General features: G+C 41.8%; 1 protein-coding gene across 5 annotated transcripts in view; it reads right to left on the minus strand.

Annotated features, from left to right (window-relative positions):
- Window positions 1-21,508, minus strand: part of LOC129841977 (uncharacterized) — a 37,691-nt gene extending 16,183 nt beyond the window's left edge. For 2 of the 5 annotated variants that reach the window (XM_055910346.1, XM_055910342.1), the window contains exons 1-6: window positions 14,953-15,074; window positions 7,665-8,052; window positions 5,391-7,083; window positions 4,881-5,192; window positions 4,200-4,628; window positions 3,460-3,891 (exon numbers count right to left, since the gene is read on the minus strand). In XM_055910346.1, coding sequence (XP_055766321.1) covers window positions 3,460-3,891; window positions 4,200-4,628; window positions 4,881-5,192; window positions 5,391-7,083; window positions 7,665-8,001 — 3,203 coding nt within the window. In that variant the 5' untranslated portion in view covers window positions 8,002-8,052; window positions 14,953-15,074. Of the gene's footprint in view, window positions 1-3,459; window positions 3,892-4,199; window positions 4,629-4,880; window positions 5,193-5,390; window positions 7,084-7,664; window positions 8,053-14,952; window positions 15,077-21,298 lie in introns of those variants that run through there. The other 3 variants (XM_055910347.1, XM_055910345.1, XM_055910343.1) reach the window with 3 other exon arrangements.
- Window positions 21,509-26,565: the final 5,057 nt, after the last annotated feature.

Consider the following 26,565-nt stretch of genomic DNA (forward strand, 5'->3'; position numbering starts at 1 on the left):
ACATCATATTACACAATCCATATAGAGTTTGATCGAAAATGTTTATATTTAGCCACCAAAATCATGGTTAGACAATGTGAAATGTAGCCCAGCTGGTGAGAAAATGTCCGTGCGCCATATTAGACAGTGATCTACTCTTATACATAAATACTCATAAACGTGACTAAAAAATATAGGGTGGACAGGGATTGATAGACAATTTAATTCTTAATACAATCGCGGAATTACATTTTTTAAATTATCCTTACTTTTCAATACAGTTTGCGCCAAGCGAAGCTACGTCAAAAAACATGGCGTCCTAAGCCACTAACATTTTTCGACAGAAACACGATTTATCATAATAAAAATGTCCTACTTTGAGCTGTTCTTCCATCAGTATCTTGGGCAAAGGATCCTTTCTTGGGTCTAATCGTCTTTTGGTGGAAAGCTGTCCTCTTGCCATGTGGAAATGCCAACTGCGTTCGGGATGAACTGGAAGCGTGCCCAGCAATTCACAGCGTTTCAGAAATAAATGTCCCAAAATCGCACTAAACGGATATAAATTGCTATAAAACGCTTTAAATTAACTACCTTATGATGTTTTTAACTCCCATAACGAGTAGAAACATGACCAGAGTAATATTACTCCCTCCACTAATGCTTGGAACAAGTGCGGGTCGATGTCCTCCAGGCGCATTACGCAGCAAGAAAAGAGTTCCTAGCTACAGGGTTTTTTAATTTGTAGTGCCTGTGAACGCGCAATCGACCCCATTCAAATCGTCATCACGTAAAGGCATCCAGGGGAAGACGTAAGCAGTGTCCGTATACTCATAGCAATAACTGCGGCCTTTTAACTGACTCCAGATCAGGGGCCAACATTTCTGAAATCTGACTCCATGTCAGGGAAATTGCTGTAGAATGGGTTCTGTTCCACTTAGAGACAAAATTTCAACTCCTATAGAAACTATAGACTGTTTTCTATCCACTAATAATAATAATATGCATATTGTACGATCAAGAATTTTGTGGGAAGCCGTTTCAAAAATTACACGATTAGCATAAATAGTGACAACAGCGCCCCCATCCTCAACAGGTTAAGTATGTTCGGTCCGTTATTGTGGGCTCGGCATTACGACATGTTATTGGAATATTTGAATAAAGTTACTTGTGTTACTCATCTCTGCTGTCCTGCGCCTGACTCCTCTGCACCAGCTACACCCAGACCATTAAAGAATCAGACACCTCAAAAATGGAGTCAGCAGGAGCACCTGTCCTACAGACCAGGTTCCTAGAACGCTAAGGCAGACGCACTGTCCCAGATGTATGACACAGAGGAGCGGTCTATAGATCACACTCCCATACTTCCGGCCTCTTGCCTGGTGGCACCGGTGGTGAGGGAGCTGTACGCGGACATCGAGGGGGCGTTACCTACAGAGCCCACTCCCCTCCAGTGTCCAGCTGGGCGTCTGTACGTTCCGTCTGCTGTCTGCGACCGTTTGATCTATTGGGCCCACAAGTCACCCTCCTCTGGTCATCCTGGCATTGGTCGGACAGTGCGCTGTCTTAGTGGGAAGTACTGGTGGTCCACCTTGGCCAAGGATGTGAGGGATTATGTTTCCTCCTGCTCGGTGTGCGCCCAGTGCAAGGCCCCTAGGCACCTGCCCAGAGGGAAGTTACAGCCCTTACCCGTTCCACAACGACCGTGGTCACAACTGTCGGTGGACTTCCTTAAGGATCTTCCTCCCTCAAAGGGTAACACCACGATCCTGGTCGTTGTGGATCGGTTCTCTAAGTCCTGCCGTCTCCTTCCTTTGCCCGGTCTCCCTATGGCCCTACAGACTGCGGAGGCCCTGTTTAACCACGTCTTCAGGCACTACGGGGTGCCTGAGGATATAGTGTCTGATCGAGGTCCCCAGTTCACGTCACGGGTCTGGAGGGCGTTCATGAAATGTCTGGGGGTCTTGGTCAGCCTTACCTCGGGTTTTCACCCCGAGAGTAACGGGCAGGTGGAGAGAGTAAACCAGGATGTGGATAGGTTTCTGCTGTCTTATTGCCAGGACCGGCCGGGGGAGTGGGCGGCGTTCATCTCCTGGGCAGAGATAGTCCAAAACTTGTCCCGCCACTCCTCCACTAACCTCACCCCCTTCCAGTGCGTACTTGGGTATCAGCCGGTTCTGGCACCTTGGCATCAGAACCAGATCGAGGCTCCTGAGGTGGACAAATGGTTTAAGCGCACGGAGGAGATCTGGGATGTCGCTCAAGTGCACGTGCAACGGGCAGTGAGGCGTCAGAAGGCGAGCGCCGCCCGCCACAGCAGTGACGCACCGGGGGACCGGGTCTGGCTCTCGCCCCGAAACCTACCCCTCCGCCTGCCCTGCCGGAAGCTGGGTCCGCGGTTTGTGGGGCCGCTTAAAGTCCTGAGGAGACTGAACGAGGTTTGCTACAGGTTACAGCTTCCCCCGATTACCGTATTAACCCCTCAATCCATGTGTCTCTCCTCAGGCTGGTGGTGGCTGGTCCGCTCCTGGAGTCTGAGGTGCGGAAGGTTCCTCCACCCCCTCTGGACATCGAGGGGGCCCCGGCGTATGCTGTTCAAGCCATACTGGACTCGAGGCGTCGGGCGAGGGGCCTTCAGTACCTCGGAGTGGGAGGGGTACGGTCCGGAGGAGAGATGCTGGTTGCCAGTGGAGGACGTTTTGGACCCTTCGTTGCTGCGGGAGTTCCACCGTCTCCATTCGGATCGCCCTACGCCTCATCCTCCGGGTCGTTCCCGAGGTCGATGTCGACGCGCGGGGGGGTATCTGTAAAGACTTCCGCTGAAGTCGGTCCCTCACCTTGTTCGGGCGGCGTTCAGTGGACGACGTCACCGGCCTTCTAGTCATCGCCGATCCACTTTTCATTTTCCATTTGTTTTGTCTTTGTTTTACACACCTGGTTTCAATTCCCCAATTACACGTTCATTATTTAACTCTCTGTTTTCCCCATGGTTTCTGTGCGTGACTGTTTTAAGTATGTTCGGTCCGTTATTGTGGGCTCGGTATTACGACATGTTATTGGAATATTTGAATAAGGTTACTTGTGTTACTCATGTCTGCTGTCCTGTGCCTGACTCCTCTGCACCAGCTACACCCAGACCATTACAGACAGGGAATTTTTACGAGGATGAAATGTCAGGAATTGTGAAAAACTGAGAAAAATTGTATTTGGCTAAGGTGTATGTAAACTTCTGACTTCAACTGCATATGGTGTAGTTATACATTTACATATGTGCTTTGGGTATATGTAGAAGTATTTAATTTTAGAGACATTCACATTATCTATGTGTGACATTTAGTAATGCAACATTTGTTATGTCAGGAAATGGGCTGAAAAATGTTACCAGATTCAACAACACTTGAAGTTTAATATGTAAAATGTTTCTGCAAGATAATAACCACTAGCATCACATAATCACTAACCACCACACATGTTCAGACTCACCTCAGCTGTGAGATGTAGGACAGACACTGAAGGAAACTCCTCACTTCACTCTCTTCATCTGACCAGCCCTTCAGCTCTACTGGTTTCTTCTCTGGTTGGAGTTTCAGCACTTCTAGGAGGAGGGAGGCCTTTCTCTCTGACAGGTCTATGGTCCAGACTGCAGGAGCTGACTGGTAAACTAGATGTAATGCTGGAAGGACACTCCTGCCTGTTTGAGTCTCATAGTCCTTCACATGTGAGTACAAATCCAGCAGGAAATCACTCTGTTTAGAATAGTCTCCAATGGGAAAAGGAAAGGTGCTGTAAGTCCACACTGATGATACCAGCTTCAGTGTCTTCTCTCCTGTCTGCTCCTCCCACTCTGCTGCTTGAGACAGGAGATCCACCAGGAACTTGATCTGCTTTGAGGGATCAGACCTCCATGGACAGAAACTGCAACAAGGACAGTAACAGCTGATTCAGACATGGATGAACACATGAAACAGTCATAGCTAAATGTATATGAAGTAGTTATACATTTACATAATTTGCTTTGGTTATATGTTAAAGTATTTAATTTTAGAGACATTCACATTATTTATGTGTGACATTTAGTAATGCAACATTAGTTATGTCAGGAAATGGGCTGATAAATGTTACCAGATTCAACAACACTTGAAGTTTAATATGTAAAATGTTTCTGCAAGACAATAATCAGTAGCATCACATAATCACTAACCACCACACATGTTCAGACTCACCTCAGCTGTGAGATGTAGGGCAGACACTGAAGGAAACTCCTCACTTCACTCTCTTCATCTGACCAGCCCTTCAGCTCTACTGGTTTCTTCTCTGGTTGGAGTTTCAGCACTTCTAGGAGGAGGGAGGCCTTTCTCTCTGAGAGGTCTATGGACCAGACTGCAGGAGCTGGCTGGTAAAGCGGGTTCAATGATGGAAGGATACTCCTGGCTGTTTGATTCCTATTGTACTTCACATGAGAGTACAGATCCAGCAGGATGTCACATCTCTCAGTTTGATACACAGAGAACAATGACAGCAGTGTGTTCACAGCTCTCTGGAACGTTTCTCTGTGATCTAGTGCTGCTTGTAGACACAAATCTAGTAGGACTGCTTTCTCTTCTGTCTCCAGTTTTTCAGGGGATCCTCTCTGATGCTGTAGAGGGGTAAACCTGTGACCCATAAAACACAAGAATGTCTATGTTCAGATAGATGCAGGGAGAATGTGACTGCTGCCTCTTTTACAGACTGAATACTGTTGTCATGTGTGTCTCTTGTTGTGTTGTTGTAATGTCTTGTTTGTCCGTCTTAGCCTTTTGATAGGTTGTCATTGGAAATAAGCACAATATGTTCTCAATTGCCTTAAATAAATGAATAGTCACAAAGACATTGAGTAAATATACATTGGCTGTGGAAACACTCACCTGAGCTTGTTGATATTTGGTAGACACTTTAAAATGGTTTTGCTGAGAGCTTCACTGAGAACAGTTCTCTGATCCCCGAGAGCTTCACTGAGAACATTTCTCTGACCCCAGTGTAGACAGAGATGAACCCTCTCTAGTTTCATCACTTCTGCTGCTTTCTCAAACACTCGTTTTTCACCCTGGACTGGAAGGTGCAACTCATTTCCACAGAGACCAAGTAAAGTGGTGAAGTCCATCTCTGCCTCACTTCTCAGCAAAGTTGTCCAGAGTTGACACAGAATTGAGGGGTCAGATGAATCACCAGAGGATGGTCTTTAAAAGAGAATAGATTATAAATTATATTATACTGATTATTTAAAAGTAGCATGGCAGAAGTGTTTATAACTCAGCATCTGAAGGGAAGAGAATATAAGATATATTTTTTTAAAGATGTGTTGTTTCATCCCAATTTCTCATTCTTTGGCTGGTTAATTGGCAATAAATTGGTGAATTAGATAACACAAATATTACCCAAGATGTCTGACGTTCTTCAGAGAGCCCAGTATCAGCCTTACTCCTTGGTCTGACACAGTGCAGCTGTCCAGGTCCAAGCCAACATTTCTCTCTGCAGACTGACTGGTCACGTAAGAGACTGCACAGCACTGGTGAGGATCAAGATGTTCTCCACTCAGGTCTAGATGATAGTCCAGTTTGTCCAGGAGAAGCTGACAGGCCTCAGTAGACTGATATTCATACAAGCACTGACACAAAAACAGAAGATCTATCTCAAACTCAGGAGCACCACCTTCTGCATGATCTTGGTTTGTTTGAGATGGAAGAAATGTGTTCACCACTTCCTTGAAGAACCATTCTGACGTCTTCTTGATCTGTTGAGCTGGAACTAGACTGTTAACCAATCTAATATTCCTCTCATTCAGAAGGCCACACAGGAAAGGAATCAAGTGTTTTGTGTGTTTCCATTCTTCAGTCTGGCACTTCTGTAGAACCTCTCTGATTTTGTCTGGATTCTGTAAGAGCCAAAGGGCACCAAAGAACTCCTGCATTGTGTAGTGGAGAAATGCAGAGTAAGTGTCTGACGCTGTGGGTGCAACCTTAACCATAAGTGCCCCCAAGAACGCAAAATGGACACTGCTTTCTTCACAACTCAGTGTTGTCAAGTTCATGTTTTTTTCATTTGTTGCATCAAAAGCAATTTCTGCCAAAGACAATATTTTTTCTTTGTTTTCTTTGAGACACTTGTCGGTATCCTTACATCGATTGGCACTGTGTTTTTGGATGCAGTGACGGAGGATGTTGCTGTACATTTCAGTTATAGTGCATGTCTGTTTAGGAGCCTCTGAGGTAGGGAAATACATGCAGGCAACCACCATCAGTGCGTACATTGGGACATGACACAGACTGAACAACTCTAGGTTGTTTAACACACTGCTCAAGGAGTCAGGCTCAGCACTCAGCATCTGTGTTAAGTAAGTCCTGATGGATTCATCACTGAACCCTTTGACCTCCACTCTGAACCAGTCTGTGGGCCAGTCTGTCAGGAAGTCTTCAGATTGATCTGGTCTGCATGTGATCACAATCTTTGCATCAGGGAGGAGTTTCTCCACAAGGTTCTTTACTACCGATAGATAGGAGAGGTCTGTGATTCCATCAAATATGATGACAACGTTTTCAGAGTTCTTCTTAATATCCTGTAACACTTCTTCTTTGCTTTCTTTTGGCTCACTGTTCATGTTAAAGAGAAGGTCCTCCAGGTTCATTGGTTTTCTATGTGAAATGTCTCTCACGTCAAAATAAAACATGTAATCTAGTTCTCTGTGATCTTTCTCTGCCCAGAGGTTCAACATTTGATGGGCGACTGTTGTTTTTCCAATTCCAGGTTTTCCAAAAAGGAGGATTTTTTTCTCATGTGTTTTAAGCAGCTCAGTCGGGGATGTTTCCTGTTTGGCCATGGGGATGAAGCTCTTTAGCTTTTTAGGGCGAACTTTCTTGCATCTTTTGCTTTTCACTTTAATTTTAGAGTCAAATGAATCCACATATGTATCTAACACAAGAGGGGTGTAAGAGAAAGTCCTCTCATTTCTTAATCTCTCTGGTAGGAGACCACATTTTTGTTTCCATGCACCCTCTGTGATCCTCCGTGCTTCTGTAATCCTCCGTGCTTTACATTTCAGCTGTTTCTGATATCCGTGACAGGGTTTTGAACCTAAATAAGGGTATTAAGGGAAGAGAGAGTAAATGCACTGTGCCAACAAAAAAAAGCCAATATAAAGGACGAGAGAAAATCAGGATAGAAAGCTACAAGGATACACTGGTAGATCTTCATAGATCGAAGGTGATCTTTTGGGGATAAATGGTCATCAAAAACAAGAAGGACCGAGGGGCAGTAAAAACAAAGTTAAAATGGCTTTATTATGATGGGCATGTTCAATAGAACAATATCTATAAAGACTCTGACACGTTTCAGCATAGCCCTCATCAAGGAGGACAATAACACAAATCTCTATTGAACATGCCATCATTATAAAGGTTTATTTACTTAATGAAAAGTGCATTGGTCGTCCTTGTTTTTGATGAACAATCTAAAAGGGTACATTAACTCCCTTCAATGTGCACTTCAAATAGCTTCCCCAGCAGCATGGAACTAAAGGAATAGTGCCAAAAGTACAAAACCTGTTCACAGAGTGCATATATTTGAAAGACACATTTTAACAGGTCTGTTATTTTCAACCCAGCCAATTGTATACTATATAGTGTATAGTAATAGGATACTATATGATCACTTACCAACAAAGTAGTCTGTCATCTCTGTGTCTTCCTTGAAGGGGAAGTAGCTGATCCATTGCTGTAAGTCAGCGTCGCCTAAGGTCCTCTTCCTTGTGATGTCGAGAATCGTCAGTAACTCGTAGCATGCAGCCTCTCCTTTGTCTGAGACCCAGTCCAGAATTCTTCTGGTTTGGTCAAAAAAGTCAACTTCAGCCTGAATTTTACTGACTTCCTCCTCGTGAAGAACCTTGCGCTGGAACAGGTTTTCCACAATGAGGGGCAGATTCTGAAGCCTTCCAATGAGAAGTAGCCTTCCATTTGTAATGTACTCTAAAGCAGATTGTCTTGTGGAAGCCATGTCTCAGGTTGTTTCTGCAGCATCACTGGTATGTTTCAACACGTAGGATCTCTGGAAGAAGACAGTACATAGTCAGTCAATAGTAGAACAGTCAAATAATGATTAGGATATTATGAAGCAGGATATTAGGAAACAGATGATATTATTTCCCATAGGCACATAACCAACCTAATCTACTAGACAGCTTTATATACTAATTTACTGTAGGTCTATAGCCAACCAAATCTACTAGACAGCATTATGGGGTGGCAGGGTAGCCTAGTGGTTAGAGCGTTGTGCTCGTAACTGAAACGTTACAAGTTTGAATCCCCAAGCTGACAAGGTACAACTCTGTTGTCCTAACCCTGAACAAGGCACGAAACCCACTGTTCCTAAGCAGTCATTGAAAATGAGAAATTGTTCTTATAGTACGAGCTACCATTTAGTCTTATAGTCCTAGCTAACATATAGTCTTATAGTCCTAGCTACCATATAGTCTTATAGTCAAAGTTATCATATAGTATTATAGTCCTAGCTACCATATAGTCTTATTGTCCTAGCTACCATATAGTCTTATAGTCCTAGTTACCATATAGTCTTATAGTCCTCGCTACCATATAGTCTTATAGTTCTAGCTACCATGTAGTCTGATAGTCCTAGCTACCATATAGTCTTATAGTCCTAGTTATCATATAGTCTTATAGTCCTCTCTACCATATAGTCTTATAGTCCTCTCTACCATATAGTCTTATAGTCCTAGTTACCATATAGTCTTATAGTCCTCTCTACCATATAGTCTTATAGTCCTCTCTACCATATAGTCTTATAGTCCTAGCTACCATATAGTCTTATAGTCCTAGCTACCATATAGTCTTATAGTCCTCTCTACCATATAGTCTTATAGTCCTAGCTACCATATAGTCTTATAGTCCTAGCTACCATATAGTCTTATAGTCCTAGCTACCATATAGTCTTATAGTCCTAGCTACCATATAGTCTTATAGTCCTAGTTACCATATAGTCTTATAGTCATAGCTACCATATAGTATTATAGTCCTAGCTACCATATAGTCTTATAGTCCTAGTTACCATATAGTCTTATAGTCCTAGCTACCATATAGTCTTATTGTCCTAGCTACCATATAGTCTTATAGTCCTAGCTACCATATAGTCTTATAGTCCTAGCTACCATATAGTCTTATAGTCCTAGTTATCATATAGTATTATAGTCCTAGTTACCATATAGTATTATAGTCCTAGCTACCATATAGTCTTATTGTCCTAGCTACCATATAGTCTTATAGTCCTAGTTACCATATAGTCTTATAGTCCTCGCTACCATATAGTCTTATAGTCCTAGCTACCATGTAGTCTGATAGTCCTAGCTACCATATAGTCTTATAGTCCTAGTTACCATATAGTCTGATAGTCCTAGCTACCATATAGTCTTATTGTCATAGCTACCATATAGTCTGATAGTCCTAGCTACCATATAGTCCTATAGTCCTAGTTATCATATAGTATTATAGTCCTAGTTACCATATAGTATTATAGTCCTAGCTACCATATAGTCTGATAGTCCTAGCTACCATATAGTCCTATAGTCCTAGTTATCATATAGTATTATAGTCCTAGTTACCATACAGTCTTATAGTCCTAGCTACCATACAGTCTTATTGTCATAGCTACCATATAGTCTGATAGTCCTAGCTACCATATAGTCTTATAGTCCTAGCTACCATATAGTCTTATAGTCCTAGCTACCCTGTAGTCTTATAGTCCTAGCTACCATATAGTCTTATAGTCCTAGCTACCATATAGTCTTATAGTCCTAGCTACCATATAGTCTTATAGTCCTAGCTACCATATAGTCTTATTGTCATAGCTACCATATAGGCTTATAGTCCTAGCTAACATATAGTCTTATTGTCATAGCTACCATATAGTCTTATAGTCCTAGCTACCATATAGTCTTATTGTCATAGCTACCATATAGTCTTATAGTCCTAGCTACCATACAGTATTATAGTCCGGTTAGAGCGTTGTTCTAGTAACCGAAAGGTTGCAAATTCAAATCAGAGTGAAGGAAAAGCAATCAACAAGTGCTCAGCATATGTGGGAACTCCTTCAAGACTTTTGGAAAAGCATTCCAGGTGAAGCTGGTTGAGAGAATGCCAAGAGTGTGCAAAGCTGTCATCAAGGCAAAGGGTGGCTATTTGAATAATCTCAAATATAAAATATATTTAGACTTGTTTAACACTTTTTTCACTTCTTCATATAGTGGTTGGCAGGGTAATATTTCTGAATAATTGAAGAAGAAACGTCCTTAGTTGTGATAATAAGCAGGTATGTGTGTGGCAACATCCAAACTTTTTTTTTTATGTAAGGAATAGATATAACATTGAAACAAGGTTCCTATATCTCTATTGTTGTTGAATGGACTAAAAGAAAAACGAATCTTTCCTACTGATGAGTCAACAGGGTTAATCGTAGGTATGATCTGAGGATCAGGTCTTGACATGTTCCTGGATAATAAAACAACCCCTCTGAGGGAATGGCATCTAATACCCTTCCATTCATTCAATCTTCTATTCATTCTTATTTCTATGTTCACCACTATAATAGGACGCTGCGCATGCGCGCATTGGCGTCCTTGGAGGCTACAATGTGAAGCCTGGAAAATAACTGGCAAAATGGTGTAGTCGGGTAGGCTACTTGTTTCCTAAAATCCTGTTACTGAATATCGATAATCCGTAACTCCTTGTCCGTCGGTCCGGATTCTATCATATGTGGATATCTGTAGACCTATAGAAACCGTCTGAACCGAACTTTTCTCCAAACCGGCACCTTGGCTGTGGTAGACAGCGCACAAGACGCGCTTCCTCGTAGCCTAATACAGCCAAGTTATAGGTGCCGGTTTGGAGAAAAGTTCGGTTCAGATGGTTTCTATAAAGTATTTTCTAAAGATATCCACACACAATCCGGTCCGACGGACAAGGGATTATAGACACATATGCCTTCAGTAACAAGGTTTTTGGAAACAACTAGGCTACCCCCCTATAGAATTTCACCTGTTATTTTCCGTGCGCCGCATTGTAGCCACTTACTGTAGGACGCCCATGCGCAGCGTCCAATATAGGGCTGTACTGGGCACAGATGAGGTCTTCATAAATTATATTCTTCAAGAATCGTAAAATGAAATTGCCATTGAACAGTTATATTTCAGATTGTTGCCTACCTTATTGTTGTATCGTCTTTCTCTCTCCGCCTCGTTTAATCGTCTTTCTCTCTCCGCCTCGTTTAATCGTCTTTCTCTCTCCGCAGCCTGAGTGGAGAATAGCAGGGTTCATCCTCATGTTATGTGGATCACTGGATGATAGTAATACAACCTGAAAGGATATTAGGAAACAAATCAAACTAGACTGTAAATGTGTTGGCATCTCCTATAGACAACTACATCTACTAGTTGCCTGCTGCTACAGTGACCTTGTGTGTCGATATACCTATTTTACTTTCACTTATACTTCCGTGTATAAAAGTATTATTGGGGCGGTTCAGCAAGACGCAACGTTTTTGAACAAATATAAAATACACTATGTAGGACAAACATGCCTCAGACATTTAGATTAAGAAATCACGTTAGCTCTATTCTTGCCATTTTTAATGTCAACATTCGACAATTTTTGGCTACTGAAAATGGTTTTGTTGTAGTCGTCACCAGCAGGTAAGCCGTCTCATACTTTTCAGGGGTGTATTCAATAGTGCAGATCGTAGCAAAATGTTTTGCAACAAGAAGGAGCGTTTCTTTCTTGACAAGTTCAGGTTAGTCCCTCCCTGTTTCTGACGGTTTGTTTCCGTTTGGTTCCTAATGAATACACCTCAGGGCAACGTTCTGTTGCCAAACGTTGTCGATAGAATTAGCAGATATAGAGCCGACCTGATTTACTATTCTTAATGTCAGAGAGGCATGTTTGTTCATAACATCTGAACGTTCCAAAACGTTGGGTCCTGTTCAGTGAACATGCCCCAGTTAGTTTATTCCCGGGCAATGACTACCATTTCATTCATGCATGATGAATAAAGTCGGTCGGTCGGTCTATTAAAAGCTATAGGAGTTATAATCTTAATGACGTGTTAACTATGATGCAGAACTTGTCTCTGGAGTTTCCAGGCTGCTTGCTGAATGAATGTACTACAGCAGTGAGCAGTCAGTGGTCTGTTGCAGTCTGAGTCGGATGCTTTAACTTAGAAGCTTCAGCAGTTTAACATCCAGTCTGTTCTAGAAGGACCCTGCTTGCTGAATGAATGAATGATCTACAGCAGTGAACAGTCAGTGGTCTGTTGCAGTCTGAGTCTGATGCTTTAACTTAGAAGCTTCAGCAGTTTAACATCCAGTCTGTTCTAGAAGGACCCTTCATGCACTATTATAACATGTTCTAGTATATAAAGTCTGAATGATCAGTTTTAGCTGATTACAGTCTAAATATTAAAGTGTCTTTGAACGGGGTTTGGTAGTAAGTGCCAGGATCACCGGTTTGTGTCAAGAACTGCAACGCTGCTGGGTTTTGCAAGAACTGCAACGCTGCCGGCGTCCTATACAGAGCTATACTGTGCACAGATGATGTCTTTATGAAATATATCATTCAAGAATCGTTCATAGCTACCATGTAGTATGATAGCTACCATATAGTATTATAGTCCTAGTTACCATATAGTCTTATAGTCCTAGTTACCATATAGTATTATAGTCCTAGTTACCATATAGTCTCATACCTACCATATAGTCTTATAGTCCTAGCTACAATATAGTCTGATAGTCCTAGCTACCATATAGTCTTATTGTCATAGCTACCATATAGTCTTATTGTCATAGCTACCATATAGTCTTATTGTCATAGCTACCATATAGTCTTATAGTCCTAGCTACCATATAGTCATATAGTCCTAGCTACCATATAGTCTTATTGTCATAGCTACCATATAGTCTTATTGTCATAGCTACCATATAGTCTTATAGTCCTAGCTACCATATAGTCTTATTGTCATAGCTACCTTATAGTCTTATAGTCCTAGTTACCATATAGTCCTAGCTACCATATAGTAGTATAGTCCTAGTTACCATATAGTCTCATACCTACCATATAGTCTTATAGTCCTAGCTACGATGTAGTCTTATAGTCCTAGCTACCCTGTAGTCGTATAGTCCTAGCTACCATATAGTCTGATAGTCCTAGTTACCATATAGTCTTATAGTCCTAGCTACCATATAGTCTTATAGTCCTAGCTACCATATAGTCATATAGTCCTAGCCACCATAGCCACAGGAAGAAAGGGTGCTGAGGGTGCTGCAGCGATACGCCATCCCATCTCGTTTGTACCTAGTGAGACTTTCATTTGTTTTTCAACAGGACAATGACCCAACACACTTCCAGCCTGTGTAAGGGCTATTTTTCCAAGAAGGAGAGTGATGGAGTGCTGCATCAGATGACCTGGCCTACAAAACCCCCCGACCTCAACCCAATTGAGATGGTTTGGGATAAGTTTGACCGCAGAGTGAAGGAAAAGCAGCCAACAAGTGATCAGCATATGTGGGAACTCCTTCAAGACTTTTGGAAAAGCATTCCAGGTGAAGCTGGTTTGGAGAATGTCAAGAGTGTGCAAAGCTGTATTCAAGGCAAAGGGTGACTATTTCAAGAATCTAAAACTTTTGACCAGTAGTGTGCATTTGTAAATATGAAATTTGGCCAAAAGAATAATGAAATGAATTGCATAAAATTGTTTCAACCTGTTTCTATCCTAAGTAAAGAATCTAAGGAGCACATCTCTCCATTATAGTGTAAGATCTTCTTAAATGTGTTCCATTATAAACCTACTGATGTCTTGCCACAGATTCCTCACATGAACACAATCCCCAAAAAGATGCAACACTGTTTCTGGGTGGTCATCACAAAAGGTACAACTTGAAATGATGGTGTTTTTTTCACGTCTTCATATACTGGTTGGTAGGATAATATTTATGAATAATTGAAGAAGAAACGTCCTTAATTGTGTTAATAGTAGGTATGTGTGAGGCAACATACAAACTTTTTCCCAACAGATATTATCAATAAAACCATTCCAATGTATGTAAGGAATAGATACAACATTGAAACAAGGTTCCTATTGCTCTAATGTTGTTGAATGGACCAACATGACATAAGGAATAGATTGAGGGAATGGCATCTAAAACTAGTACACAATCTGTAGGTGTTACAGGGATCTTGTAACGTGATAAGAATTCCTTATAATGGAGTAAAATACCCTTCCATTCATTCAATCTTCTATTCATTCTTATTTCTATGGTTACCACTATATTAGGACGCTGCGCGTGCGCGCTTTGGCGTCTTTGGTGGCTACAATGTGAAGCCTGGAAAATAACTGGCAAAATTGTGTAGGCGGGTAGGCTACTTGTTTCCTAAAATCCTGTTATTGAATATCGATAATCCGTAACTCCTTGTCCGTTGGTCAGGGTTCTATCATATGTGGATATCTGTAGACCCATAGAAACAGTCTGAACCGAACGTTTCTCCAAACCGGCACCGTGGCTGTGATAGACAGCGCACAAGACGCGCTTCCTCGTAGCCTAATACAGCCAAGTTATAGGTGCCGGTTTGGAGAAAAGTTCGGTTCAGACGGTTTCTATACAGTATTTTCTAAAGATATCCACACACAATCCGGTCCAACGGACAAGGGATTATAGATACATATGCCTTCCGTAACAGGGTTTCCGGGAAACAAGTAGTCTACCCCCCCTAAAGAATTTCACCTGTTATTTTCCGTGCACCGCATTGTAGCCACCTACTGTAGGACGCCCATGCGCAGCGTCCAATATAGGGCTTTACTGGGCACAGGTGAGGTTTTTATAAATTATATTCTTCAAGAATCGTAAAATGAAATAGCCATTGAACAGTTATATTGCAGATTGTTGCCTACCTTATCGTTTAATCGTCTTTCTCTCTCCGCAGCCTGAGTGGAGAATAGCAGGGTTCATCCTCATGTTATGTGGATCACTGGATGATAGTAATACAACCTGAAAGAATATTAGGAGACAAATCAAACTAGACTGTAAATGTGTTGTCATCTCCTATCGACAACTACATCTACTAGTTGTCTGCTGCTACAGTGACCTTGTGTGTCGCTATACCTATTTTACTTTCACTTATACTTCCGTGTATAAAAGTATTATTGGGGCGGTTTAGTAAGACGCAACGTTTTTGAACAGATATAAAATACACAATGTAGGACAAACATGCCTCAGACATTTAGAATAAGAAATCACATCTATTCATGACATTTAGAATAAGGAATCACGTCTATTCATGACATTTAGAATAAGGAATTACGTCTATTCATGACATTTAGAATAAGGAATCACGTCTATTCATGACATTTAGAATAAGGAATCACGTCTATTCATGACATTTAGAATAAGGAATCACGTCTATTCATGACATTTAGAATAAGGAATCACGTCTATTCATGACATTTAGAATAAGGAATCACGTCTATTCATGACATTTAGAATAAGGAATCACGTCTATTCATGACATTTAGAATAAGGAATCACGTCTATTCATGACATTTAGAATAAGGAATCACGTCTATCCATGACATTTAGAATAAGGAATCACGTCTATTCATGACATTTAGAATAAGGAATCACGTCTATTCATGACATTTAGAATAAGGAATCACGTCTATTCATGACATTTAGAATAAGGAATCACGTCTATTCATGACATTTAGAATAAGGAATCACGTCTATCCATGACATTTAGAATAAGGAATCACATCTATTCATGACATTTAGAATAAGGAATCACGTCTATTCATGACATTTAGAATAAGGAATCACGTCTATTCATGACATTTAGAATAAGGAATCACGTCTATTCATGACATTTAGAATAAGGAATCACGTCTATTCATGACATTTAGAATAAGGAATCACGTCTATCCATGACATTTAGAATAAGGAATCACGTCTATTCATGACATTTAGAATAAGGAATCACGTCTATTCATGACATTTAGAATAAGGAATCACGTCTATCCATGACATTTAGAATAAGGAATCACATCTATTCATGACATTTAGAATAAGGAATCACGTCTATTCATGACATTTAGAATAAGGAATCACGTCTATTCATGACATTTAGAATAAGGAATCACGTCTATTCATGACATTTAGAATAAGGAATCACGTCTATTCATGACATTTAGAATAAGGAATCACGTCTATTCATGACATTTAGAATAAGGAATCACATCTATTCATGACATTTAGAATAAGGAATCACGTCTATTCATGACATTTAGAATAAGGAATCACGTCTATTCATGACATTTAGAATAAGGAATCACTTCTATTCATGACATTTAGAATAAGGAATCACGTCTATTCATGACATTTAGAATAAGGAATCACGTCTATTCATGACATTTAGAATAAGGAATCACATCTATTCATGACATTTATAATAAGGAATCACGTTAGCTCTATTCTTGCCATTTTTAATGGCAACATTCGACAAGTTTTGGCTACTGAAAATGGTTTTGTTGTAGTCGTCACCAGCAGGTAAGCTGTCTCATACTTTCCAGGGGTGTATTCAATAGTGCAGATCGTAGCAAAATGTTTTGCAACAAGAACGAGCGTTTCTTTCTTGACAAGTTCAGGTTAGTCCCTCCCTGTTTCTGACGGTTTGTTTCCGTTTGGTTCCTAATGAGGGCAACATTCTGTTGCCAAAAGTTGTCGATAGAATTAGCAGATATAGAGCCGACCTGATTTACTATTCTTAATGTCAGAGAGGCATGTTTGTTCATAACATCTGAACGTTCCAAAACGTTGGGTCCTGCTCAGAGAACATGCCCCAGTCAGTTTAGTCCCGGGCAATGACTATCATTACATTCATGCATTATGAATGAAGCCGGTCGGTCGGTCTATTAAAAGCTACAGGAGTTATAATCTTAATGACGTGTAAACTATGATGCGGAACTTGTCTCTGGAGTTTCCAGGCTGCTTGCTGAATGAATGATCTACAGCAGTGAGCAGTCAGTGGTCTGTTGCAGTCTGAGTCTGATGCTTTAACTTAGGAGCTTCAGCAGTTTAACATCCAGTCTGTTCTAGAAGGACCCTTCATGCACTATTGTAACACGTTCTAGTATATAAAGTCTGAATGATCAGTTTTAGCTGAATACAGTCTAAATATTAAAGTGTCTTTGAACGGGGTTTGGTAGTAAGTGCCAGTAGCACCGGTTTGTGTCAAGAACTGCAACGCTGCTGGGTTTTGCAAGAACTGCAACGCTGCCGGCGTCCTATACAGAGCTATACTGTGCACAGATGATGTCTTTATGAATTATATCATTCAAGAATCGTTCATAGCTACCATGTAGTCTGATAGCTACCATATAGTATTATAGTCCTAGTTATCATCTAGTCTTATAGTCCTAGTTACCATATAGTATTATAGTCCTAGTTACCATGTAGTCTTATAGTCCTAGCTACCCTGTAGTCTTATAGTCCTAGCTACCCTGTAGTCTTATAGTCCTAGCTACCATATAGTATTATTGTCATAGCTACCCTGTAGTCTTATTGTCCTAGCTACCATATAGTCTTATAGTCCTAGCTACCATATAGTCTTATAGTCCTCTCTACCATATAGTCTTATTGTCATAGCTACCCTGTAGTCTTATAGTCCTAGCTACCCTGTAGTCTTATAGTCCTAGCCACCATATAGTCTTATAGTCCTAGCTACCCTGTAGTCTTATAGTCCTAGCTACCATATAGTCTTATAGTCCTAACTACCATATAGTCTTATAGTCATAGCTACCATATAGTCTTATAGTCCTCTCTACCATATAGTCTTATAGTCCTAGCTACCATATAGTCTTATAGTCCTAGCTACCATATAGTCTTACTGTCATAGCTACCATATAGTCTTATAGTCCTCTCTACCATATAGTCTTATAGTTCTAGCTACCATATAGTCTTACTGTCATAGCTACCATATAGTCTTATTGTCATAGCTACCATATAGTCTTATAGTCCTAGCTACCATATAGTCTAATAGTCCTAGCTACCATATAGTCTGATAGTCCTAGCTACCATATAGTCTGATAGTCCTAGCTACCATATAGTCTTATAGTCCTAGCTACCATATAGTCTGATAGTCCTAGCCACCATATAGTCTGATAGTCATAGCCACCAGAGCCACAGGAAGAAAGGGTGGTGAGGGTGCTGCAGCGATACGCCATCCCATCTGGTTGGTGCCTAGTGAGACTTTCAGTTGTTTTTCAACAGGACAATGACCCAACACACTTCCAGCCTGTCTAAGGGCTATTTTTCCAAGAAGGAGAGTGATGGAGTGCTGCATCAGATGACCTGGGCTCCAAAACCCCCCGACCTCAACCCAATTGAGATGGTTTGGGATGGGTTTGACCGCAGAGTGAAGGAAAAGCAGCCAACAAGTGATCAGCATATGTGGGAACTCCTTCAAGACTTTTGGAAAAGCATTCCAGGTGAAGCTGGTTTGGAGAATGTCAAGAGTGTGCAAAGCTGTATTCAAGGCAAAGGGTGACTATTTCAAGAATCTAAAACTTTTGACCAGTAGTGTGCATTTGTAAATATGAAATTTGGCCAAAAGAATAATGAAATTAATTGCATAAAATTGTTTCAACTTGTTTCTATCCTAAGTAAAGAATCTAAGGAGCACATCTCTCCATTATAGTGTAAGATCTTCATAAATGTGTTCCATTATAAACCTACTGGTATCTTGTATCAGATTCCTCACATGAACACAATCCCCAAAAAGATGCAACACTGTTTCTGGGTGGTCATCACAAAAGGTACAACTTGAAATGATGGTGTTTTTTACACTTCTTCATATAGTGGTTGGTAGGATAATATTTATGAATAATTGAAGAAGAAACGTCCTTAATTGTGTTAATAGTAGGTATGTGTGTGGTAACATCCAGACTTTTTCCCAACAGATATTATCAATAAATCCATTCCAATGTATGTAAGGAATAGATATAACATTGAAACAAGGCTCCTATATCTCTATTGTTGTTGAATGGACCAACATGACATAAGGAATAGATACAACATTGAAACAAGGTTCCTATTCCTCTAATGTTGTTGAATGGACCAACATGACATAAGGAATAGATATAACATTGAAACAAGGCTCCTATTCCTCTAATGTTGTTGAATGGACCAACATGACATAAGGAATAGATACAACATCCTGTTGAAACAAGGTTCCTATTGCTCTATTGTTGTTGAATGGACCAACATGACATAAGGAATAGATATAACATCCTGTTGAAACAAGGTTCCTATTGCTCTATTGTTGTTGAATGGACCAACATGACATAAGGAATAGATACAACATTGAAACAAGGTTCCTATATCTCTAATGTTGTTGAATGGACCAACATGACATAAGGAATAGATATAACATCCTGTTGAAACAAGGTTCCTATATCTCTATTGTTGTTGAATGGACCAACATGACATAAGGAATAGATACAACATCCTGTTGAAACAAGGTTCCTATTGCTCTAATGTTGTTGAATGGACCAACATGACATAAGGAATAGATACAACATCCTGTTGAAACAAGGTTCCTATTGCTCTATTGTTGTTGAATGGACCAACATGACATAAGGAATAGATACAACATCCTGTTGAAACAAGGTTCCTATTGCTCTAATGTTGTTGAATGGACCAACATGACATAAGAAATAGATACAACATCCTGTTGAAACAAGGCTCATATTGCTCTAATGTTGATGAATGGACCAACATGACATAAGAAATAGATACAACATCCTGTTGAAACAAGGCTCATATTGCTCTAATGTTGATGAATGGACCAACATGACATAAGAAATAGATACAACATCCTGTTGAAACAAGGCTCATATTGCTCTAATGTTGTTGAATGGACCAACATGACATAAGGAATAGATACAACATCCTGTTGAAACAAGGCTCATATTGCTCTATTGTTGTTGAATGGACCAACATGACATAAGGAATAGATATAACATTGAAACAAGGCTCATATTGCTCTAATGTTGTTGAATGGACCAACATGACATAAGAAATAGATACAACATCCTGTTGAAACAAGGCTCATATTGCTCTAATGTTGATGAATGGACCAACATGACATAAGAAATAGATACAACATCCTGTTGAAACAAGGCTCATATTGCTCTAATGTTGTTGAATGGACCAACATGACATAAGGAATAGATACAACATCCTGTTGAAACAAGGCTCATATTGCTCTATTGTTGTTGAATGGACCAACATGACATAAGGAATAGATACAACATTGAAACAAGGTTCCTATATCTCTATTGTTGTTGAATGGACCAACATGACATAAGAAATAGATACAACATCCTGTTGAAACAAGGTTCCTATTGCTCTAATGTTGTTGAATGGCCTTAAGGAATAGATTGAGGGAATGGCATCTAAAACTAGTACACAATCTTTAGCTGTTACAGGGATCTTGTAACGTGATAAGTATTCCTTATAATGGAGTAAAATACCCTTCCATTCATTCAATCTTCTTTATAATGGAGTAAAATACCCTTCCATTCATTCAATCTTCTATTCATTCTTATTTCTATGTTTACCACTCTATTAGGACGCTGCGCGTGCGCGCATTGGCGTCCTTGGTGGCTACAATGTGAAGCCTGGAAAATAACTGGCAACATTTTGTAGGGGGGTAGGCTACTTGTTTCCTAAAATCCTGTTACTGAATATCGATAATCCGTAACTCCTTGTCCTTCGGTCAGGATTCTATCATGTGTGGATATCTGTAGACCTATAGAAACCGTCTGAACCGAACGTTTCTCCAAACCGGCACCGTGGCTGTGGTAGACAGCGAGCAAGTCGCGCTTCCTCGTAGCCTAATACAGCCAAGTTATAGGTGCCGGTTTGGAGAAAAGTTCGGTTCAGACGGTTTCTATAAAGTATTTTCTAAAGATATCCACACACAATCCGGTCCAACGGACAAGGGATTATAGACACATATTCCTTCAGTAACAGGGTTTTCGGAAACAAGTAGGCTACCCCCCCTAAAGAATTTCACCTGTTATTTTCCGTGCGCTGCATTGTAGCCACCTACTGTAGGACGCCCATGCGCAGCGTCCAATATAGAGCTATACTGGGCACAGATGAGGTCTTTATAAATTATATTCTTCAAGAATCGTAAAATGAAATGGCCATTGAACAGTTAAATTGCAGATTGTTGCCTACCTTATCGTTTAATCGTCTTTCTCTCTCCGCAGCCTGAGTGGAGAAAAGTAGGGTTCATCCTCATGTTATGTGGATCACTGGATGATAGTAATACAACCTGAAAGGATATTAGGAAACAAATCAAACTAGACTGTAAATGTGTCGTCATTTCCTATCGACAACTAAATCTACTAGTTGTCTGCTGCTGCAGTGACCTTGTGTGTCGCTATACCTATTTTACTTTCACTTATACTTCCGTGTATAAAAGTATTATTGGGGCGGTTCAGCAAGACGCAACGTTTTTGAACAGATATAAAATACACTATGTAGGACAAACATGCCTCGGACATTTAGAATAAGAAATCACGTTAGCTCTATTATTGTCATTTTAATGGCAACATTCGACTATTTTTGGCTACTGAAAATAGTTTTGTTGTAGTAGTCACCAGCAGGAACGCTGTCTCGTACTTTCCATGGGTGTATTCAAGCGTGCAGATCGTAGCAAAACGTTTTGCAACAAAAACGAGTGTTTCTCACTGGACAAGTTCAGGTTAGTCCCTCCCTGTTTCAGACAGTTTCTGTTCGTTTGGTTCCTAATGAATACACCTCAGGGAAAGGTTCTGTCGCCAAACGTTGTCGAATGTTACAGATAGAATTAGCAGATATAGAGCCGACCTGAATCACTATTCTTAATGTCAGAGAGGCATGTTTGTTCATAACATCTGAACGTTCCAAAACGTTGGGTCCTGCTCAGAGAACATGCCCCAGTCGGTTTAGTCCAGGGCAATGACTATCATTTCATTCATGCATTATGAATGAAGCCGGTCGGTCGGTCTATTAAAACCTGTTATGGCTGCAAGGGAAAGTATTGAGTAGCCAGAAAAAAGGTGCCCATTTCAAACGGCCTCGTACTCAATTCTTGCTCGTACAATATGCATATTATTATTACTATTGGATAGAAAACAATCTCTAGTTTCTAAAACCGTTTGAATTATTTCTCTGAGTGAAACAGAAGTCATTTGGCAGCACTTTCCCTGACCAGGAAGTAGAATGTCAGAAATCTATGCTCTGTTCAACGTTCTGCCTATACATGGTCATGATACGTAGGAGCCTACGTACACTTCATACGCCTTCCTCTGGGTGTCAAGAGGATGTGAGAGAAGAAATTTTGTGTTTATCTTGTTCTGAGGTGGAATAAAAGCTATTTCTTTGACGTGACCGTCCACTTCCGGTAATCTGAAGCACGCGACTTGGAAGTGAGATTGCCTTCTGTTTTGCTGCCGTTATGGACGACAACTATCTCCGGCTCGGATTTTATTTGATACATGTGACCATATCATCGTAATGTATGTTTTTTCAATATAGTTTAATCAGATTATTTGAAATTTTTCGGGAGTTTTGCCGTGTTCCGTTCTCTGACTTTGTTTACGTTGAAGAGATCCGTGCCACTCGGCTAGTGCCCATGCTAAATGAAGAGGGAAAGTTGCCATTCTGAATCCAAACAACGACTCATCTGGACAAAGGACACCTTGATCAACATTCTGATGAAAGATCAGCAAAAGTAAGACCCAATTTATGATGTTATTTCATATATCTGTCGTGCATGTGAACTGGTCGTGGGCGCCCAAGTGTTTCTGGCTATTGTGGCTATGCTAATATAGCGCTACATTTTGTTTTCGCTGTAAAATATTTAATAAATCGGAAATATTGTCTGGAATCACAAGATGCCTGTCTTTCAATTGCTGCACACTATGTATTTTTCAGAAATGTTTTATGATGAGTAATTAGCTATTTGACGTTGGTGTCTGTAAATGTTATGGCTGCTTTCGGTGCAATTTCTGATTGTAGCTGAAATGTAATTTATGATTTATTTATGATTTATACCTGAAATATGCAAATTTTTCTAAAAAAACATATGCTATACAATAAATATGTTATCAGACTGTCATCTTATGAAGTTGTTTCTTGGTTAGTGGCTATATATATCTTTATTAGTCGAATTTGTGATAGCTACTGATGGAGTAAAAAACTGGTGGAGCAAAAAAAGTGGTGTCTTTTGCTAACGTGGTTAGCTAATAGATTTACATATTTTGTCTTCCCTGTAAAACATTTTAAAAATCGGACATGTTGGCTTGATTCACAAGATGTGTACCTTTCATATGCTGTATTGGACTTGTTAATGTGTGAAAGTTAAATATTTAAAAAAAAAAAGATTTTGAATTTCGCGCCCTGCACTTGAGCTGGCTGTTGTCATAAGTGTACCGACATCGGGCTTGCAGCCCAAAGAAGTTTTAAAAGCTACAGGAGTTATAATCTTAATGACGTGTTAACTATGAAGCAGAACTTGTCTCTGGAGGTTCCAGGCTGCTTGCTGAATGAATGATCTACAGCAGTGAGCAGTCAGTGGTCTGTTGCAGTCTGAGTCTGATGCTTTAACTTAGAAGCTTCAGCAGTTTAACATCCAGTCTGTTCTAGAAGGAACCTTCATGCACTATTATAACACGTTCTAGTATATAAAGTCTGAATGATCAGTTTTAGCTGAATACAGTCTCTCTTTACTGCAGTTAGCCTGCCCTACACTATCAGGTTACGACATGGTTATTACACGATCAGGTTACGACATGGTTATTACACTATCAGGTTACGACATGGTTATTACACTATCAGGTTACGACATGGTTATTACACTATCAGGCTACGACATGGTTATTACACTATCAGGCTACGACATGGTTATTACACTATCAGGTTACGACATGGTTATTACACTATCAGGTTACGACATGGTTATTACACTATCAGGTTACGACATGGTTATTACACTACCAGGTTACGACATGGTTATTACACTATCAGGTTACGATATTACTTTGGAGACTATCATGATTAGAGGGTCAAAGTGTCTCACCTCCAGTGGGTGAGAGTTGGCACCTCTGTTATGACAGGTGTAGGGCGTGTCTCACCTCCAGTGGGGGAGAGTTGGCACCTCTGTTATGACAGGTGTCGGGCGTGTATCACCTCCAGTGGGGGAGAGTTGGCACCTCTGTTATGACAGGTGTAGGGCGTGTCTCACCTCCAGTGGGGGAGAGTTGGCACCTCTGTTATGACAGGTGTCGGGCGTGTCTCACCTCCAGTGGGGGAGAGTTGTCACCTCTGTTATGACAGGTGTCGGGCGTGTCTCACCTCCAGTGGGTGAGAGTTGTCACCTCTGTTATGACAGGTGTTGGGCGTGTATCACCTCCAGTGGGTGAGAGTTGTCACCTCTGTTATGACAGGTGTCGGGCGTGTCTCACCTCCAGTGGGTGAGAGTTGTCACCTCTGTTATGACAGGTGTCAGGCGTGTCTCACCTCCAGTGGGGGAGAGTTGTCACCTCTGTTATGACAGGTGTTGGGCGTGTCTCACCTCCAGTGGGTGAGAGTTGTCACCTCTGTTATGACAGGTGTTGGGCGTGTCTCACCACCAGTGGGGGAGAGTTGGCACCTCTGTTATGACAGGTGTCAGGCGTGTCTCACCTCCAGTGGGGGAGAGTTGTCACCTCTGTTATGACAGGTGTCGGGCGTGTCTCACCTCCAGTGGGGGAGAGTTGGCACCTCTGTTATGACAGGTGTCGGGCGTGTCTCACCTCCAGTGGGGGAGAGTTGTCACCTCTGTTATGACAGGTGTTGGGCGTGTATCACCTCCAGTGGGGGAGAGTTGTCACCTCTGTTATGACAGGTGTAGGGCGTGTCTCACCTCCAGTGGGTGAGAGTTGTCAGCTCTGTTATGACAGGTGTAGGGCGTGTCTCACCTCCAGTGGGGGAGAGTTGGCAGCTCTGTTATGACAGGTGTCGGGCGTGTCTCACCTCCAGTGGGGGAGAGTTGGCACCTCTGTTATGACAGGTGTTGGGCGTGTCTCACCTCCAGTGGGTGAGAGTTGGCACCTCTGTTATGACAGGTGTTGGGCGTGTCTCACCTCCAGTGGGGGAGAGTTGGCACCTCTGTTATGACAGGTGTCGGGCGTGTCTCACCTCCAGTGGGTGAGAGTTGTCACCTCTGTTATGACAGGTGTCGGGCGTGTCTCACCTCCAGTGGGTGAGAGTTGTCACCTCTGTTATGACAGGTGTCAGGCGTGTCTCACCTCCAGTGGGGGAGAGTTGTCACCTCTGTTATGACAGGTGTTGGGCGTGTCTCACCTCCAGTGGGTGAGAGTTGTCACCTCTGTTATGACAGGTGTTGGGCGTGTCTCACCTCCAGTGGGTGAGAGTTGTCACCTCTGTTATGACAGGTGTTGGGCGTGTCTCACCTCCAGTGGGGGAGAGTTGGCAACTCTGTTATGACAGGTGTCAGGCGTGTCTCACCTCCAGTGGGGGAGAGTTGGCACCTCTGTTATGACAGGTGTCGGGCGTGTCTCACCTCCAGTGGGGGAGAGTTGGCACCTCTGTTATGACAGGTGTCGGGCGTGTCTCACCTCCAGTGGGGGAGAGTTGTCACCTCTGTTATGACAGGTGTTGGGCGTGTATCACCTCCAGTGGGGGAGAGTTGTCACCTCTGTTATGACAGGTGTAGGGCGTGTCTCACCTCCAGTGGGTGAGAGTTGTCAGCTCTGTTATGACAGGTGTAGGGCGTGTCTCACCTCCAGTGGGGGAGAGTTGGCAGCTCTGTTATGACAGGTGTCGGGCGTGTCTCACCTCCAGTGGGGGAGAGTTGGCACCTCTGTTATGACAGGTGTTGGGCGTGTCTCACCTCCAGTGGGTGAGAGTTGGCACCTCTGTTATGACAGGTGTTGGGCGTGTCTCACCTCCAGTGGGGGAGAGTTGGCACCTCTGTTATGACAGGTGTTGGGCGTGTCTCACCTCCAGTGGGGGAGAGTTGGCACCTCTGTTATGACAGGTGTCGGGCGTGTCTCACCTCCAGTGGGGGAGAGTTGGCACCTCTGTTATGACAGGTGTCGGGCGTGTCTCACCTCCAGTGGGGGAGAGTTGGCACCTCTGTTATGACAGGTGTCGGACGTGTCTCACCTCCAGTGGGTGAGAGTTGGCACCTCTGTTATGACAGGTGTCGGGCGTGTCTCACCTCCAGTGGGGGAGAGTTGGCACCTCTGTTATGACAGGTGTCGGGCGTGTCTCACCTCCAGTGGGGGAGAGTTGGCACCTTTGTTATGACAGAGTCAATGTGGAGGCTATATACAGGGGGTACTGGTACAGAGTCAATGTGGAGGCTATATACAGGGGGTATCGGTACAGAGTCAATGTGGAGGCTATATACAGGGGGTACCGGTACAGAGTCAATGAGCGGTTAGTTGAGGTAA

Source organism: Salvelinus fontinalis, unplaced genomic scaffold (assembly GCF_029448725.1).
Source record: "Salvelinus fontinalis isolate EN_2023a unplaced genomic scaffold, ASM2944872v1 scaffold_0005, whole genome shotgun sequence".
Lineage (NCBI taxonomy): Eukaryota > Metazoa > Chordata > Actinopteri > Salmoniformes > Salmonidae > Salvelinus > Salvelinus fontinalis.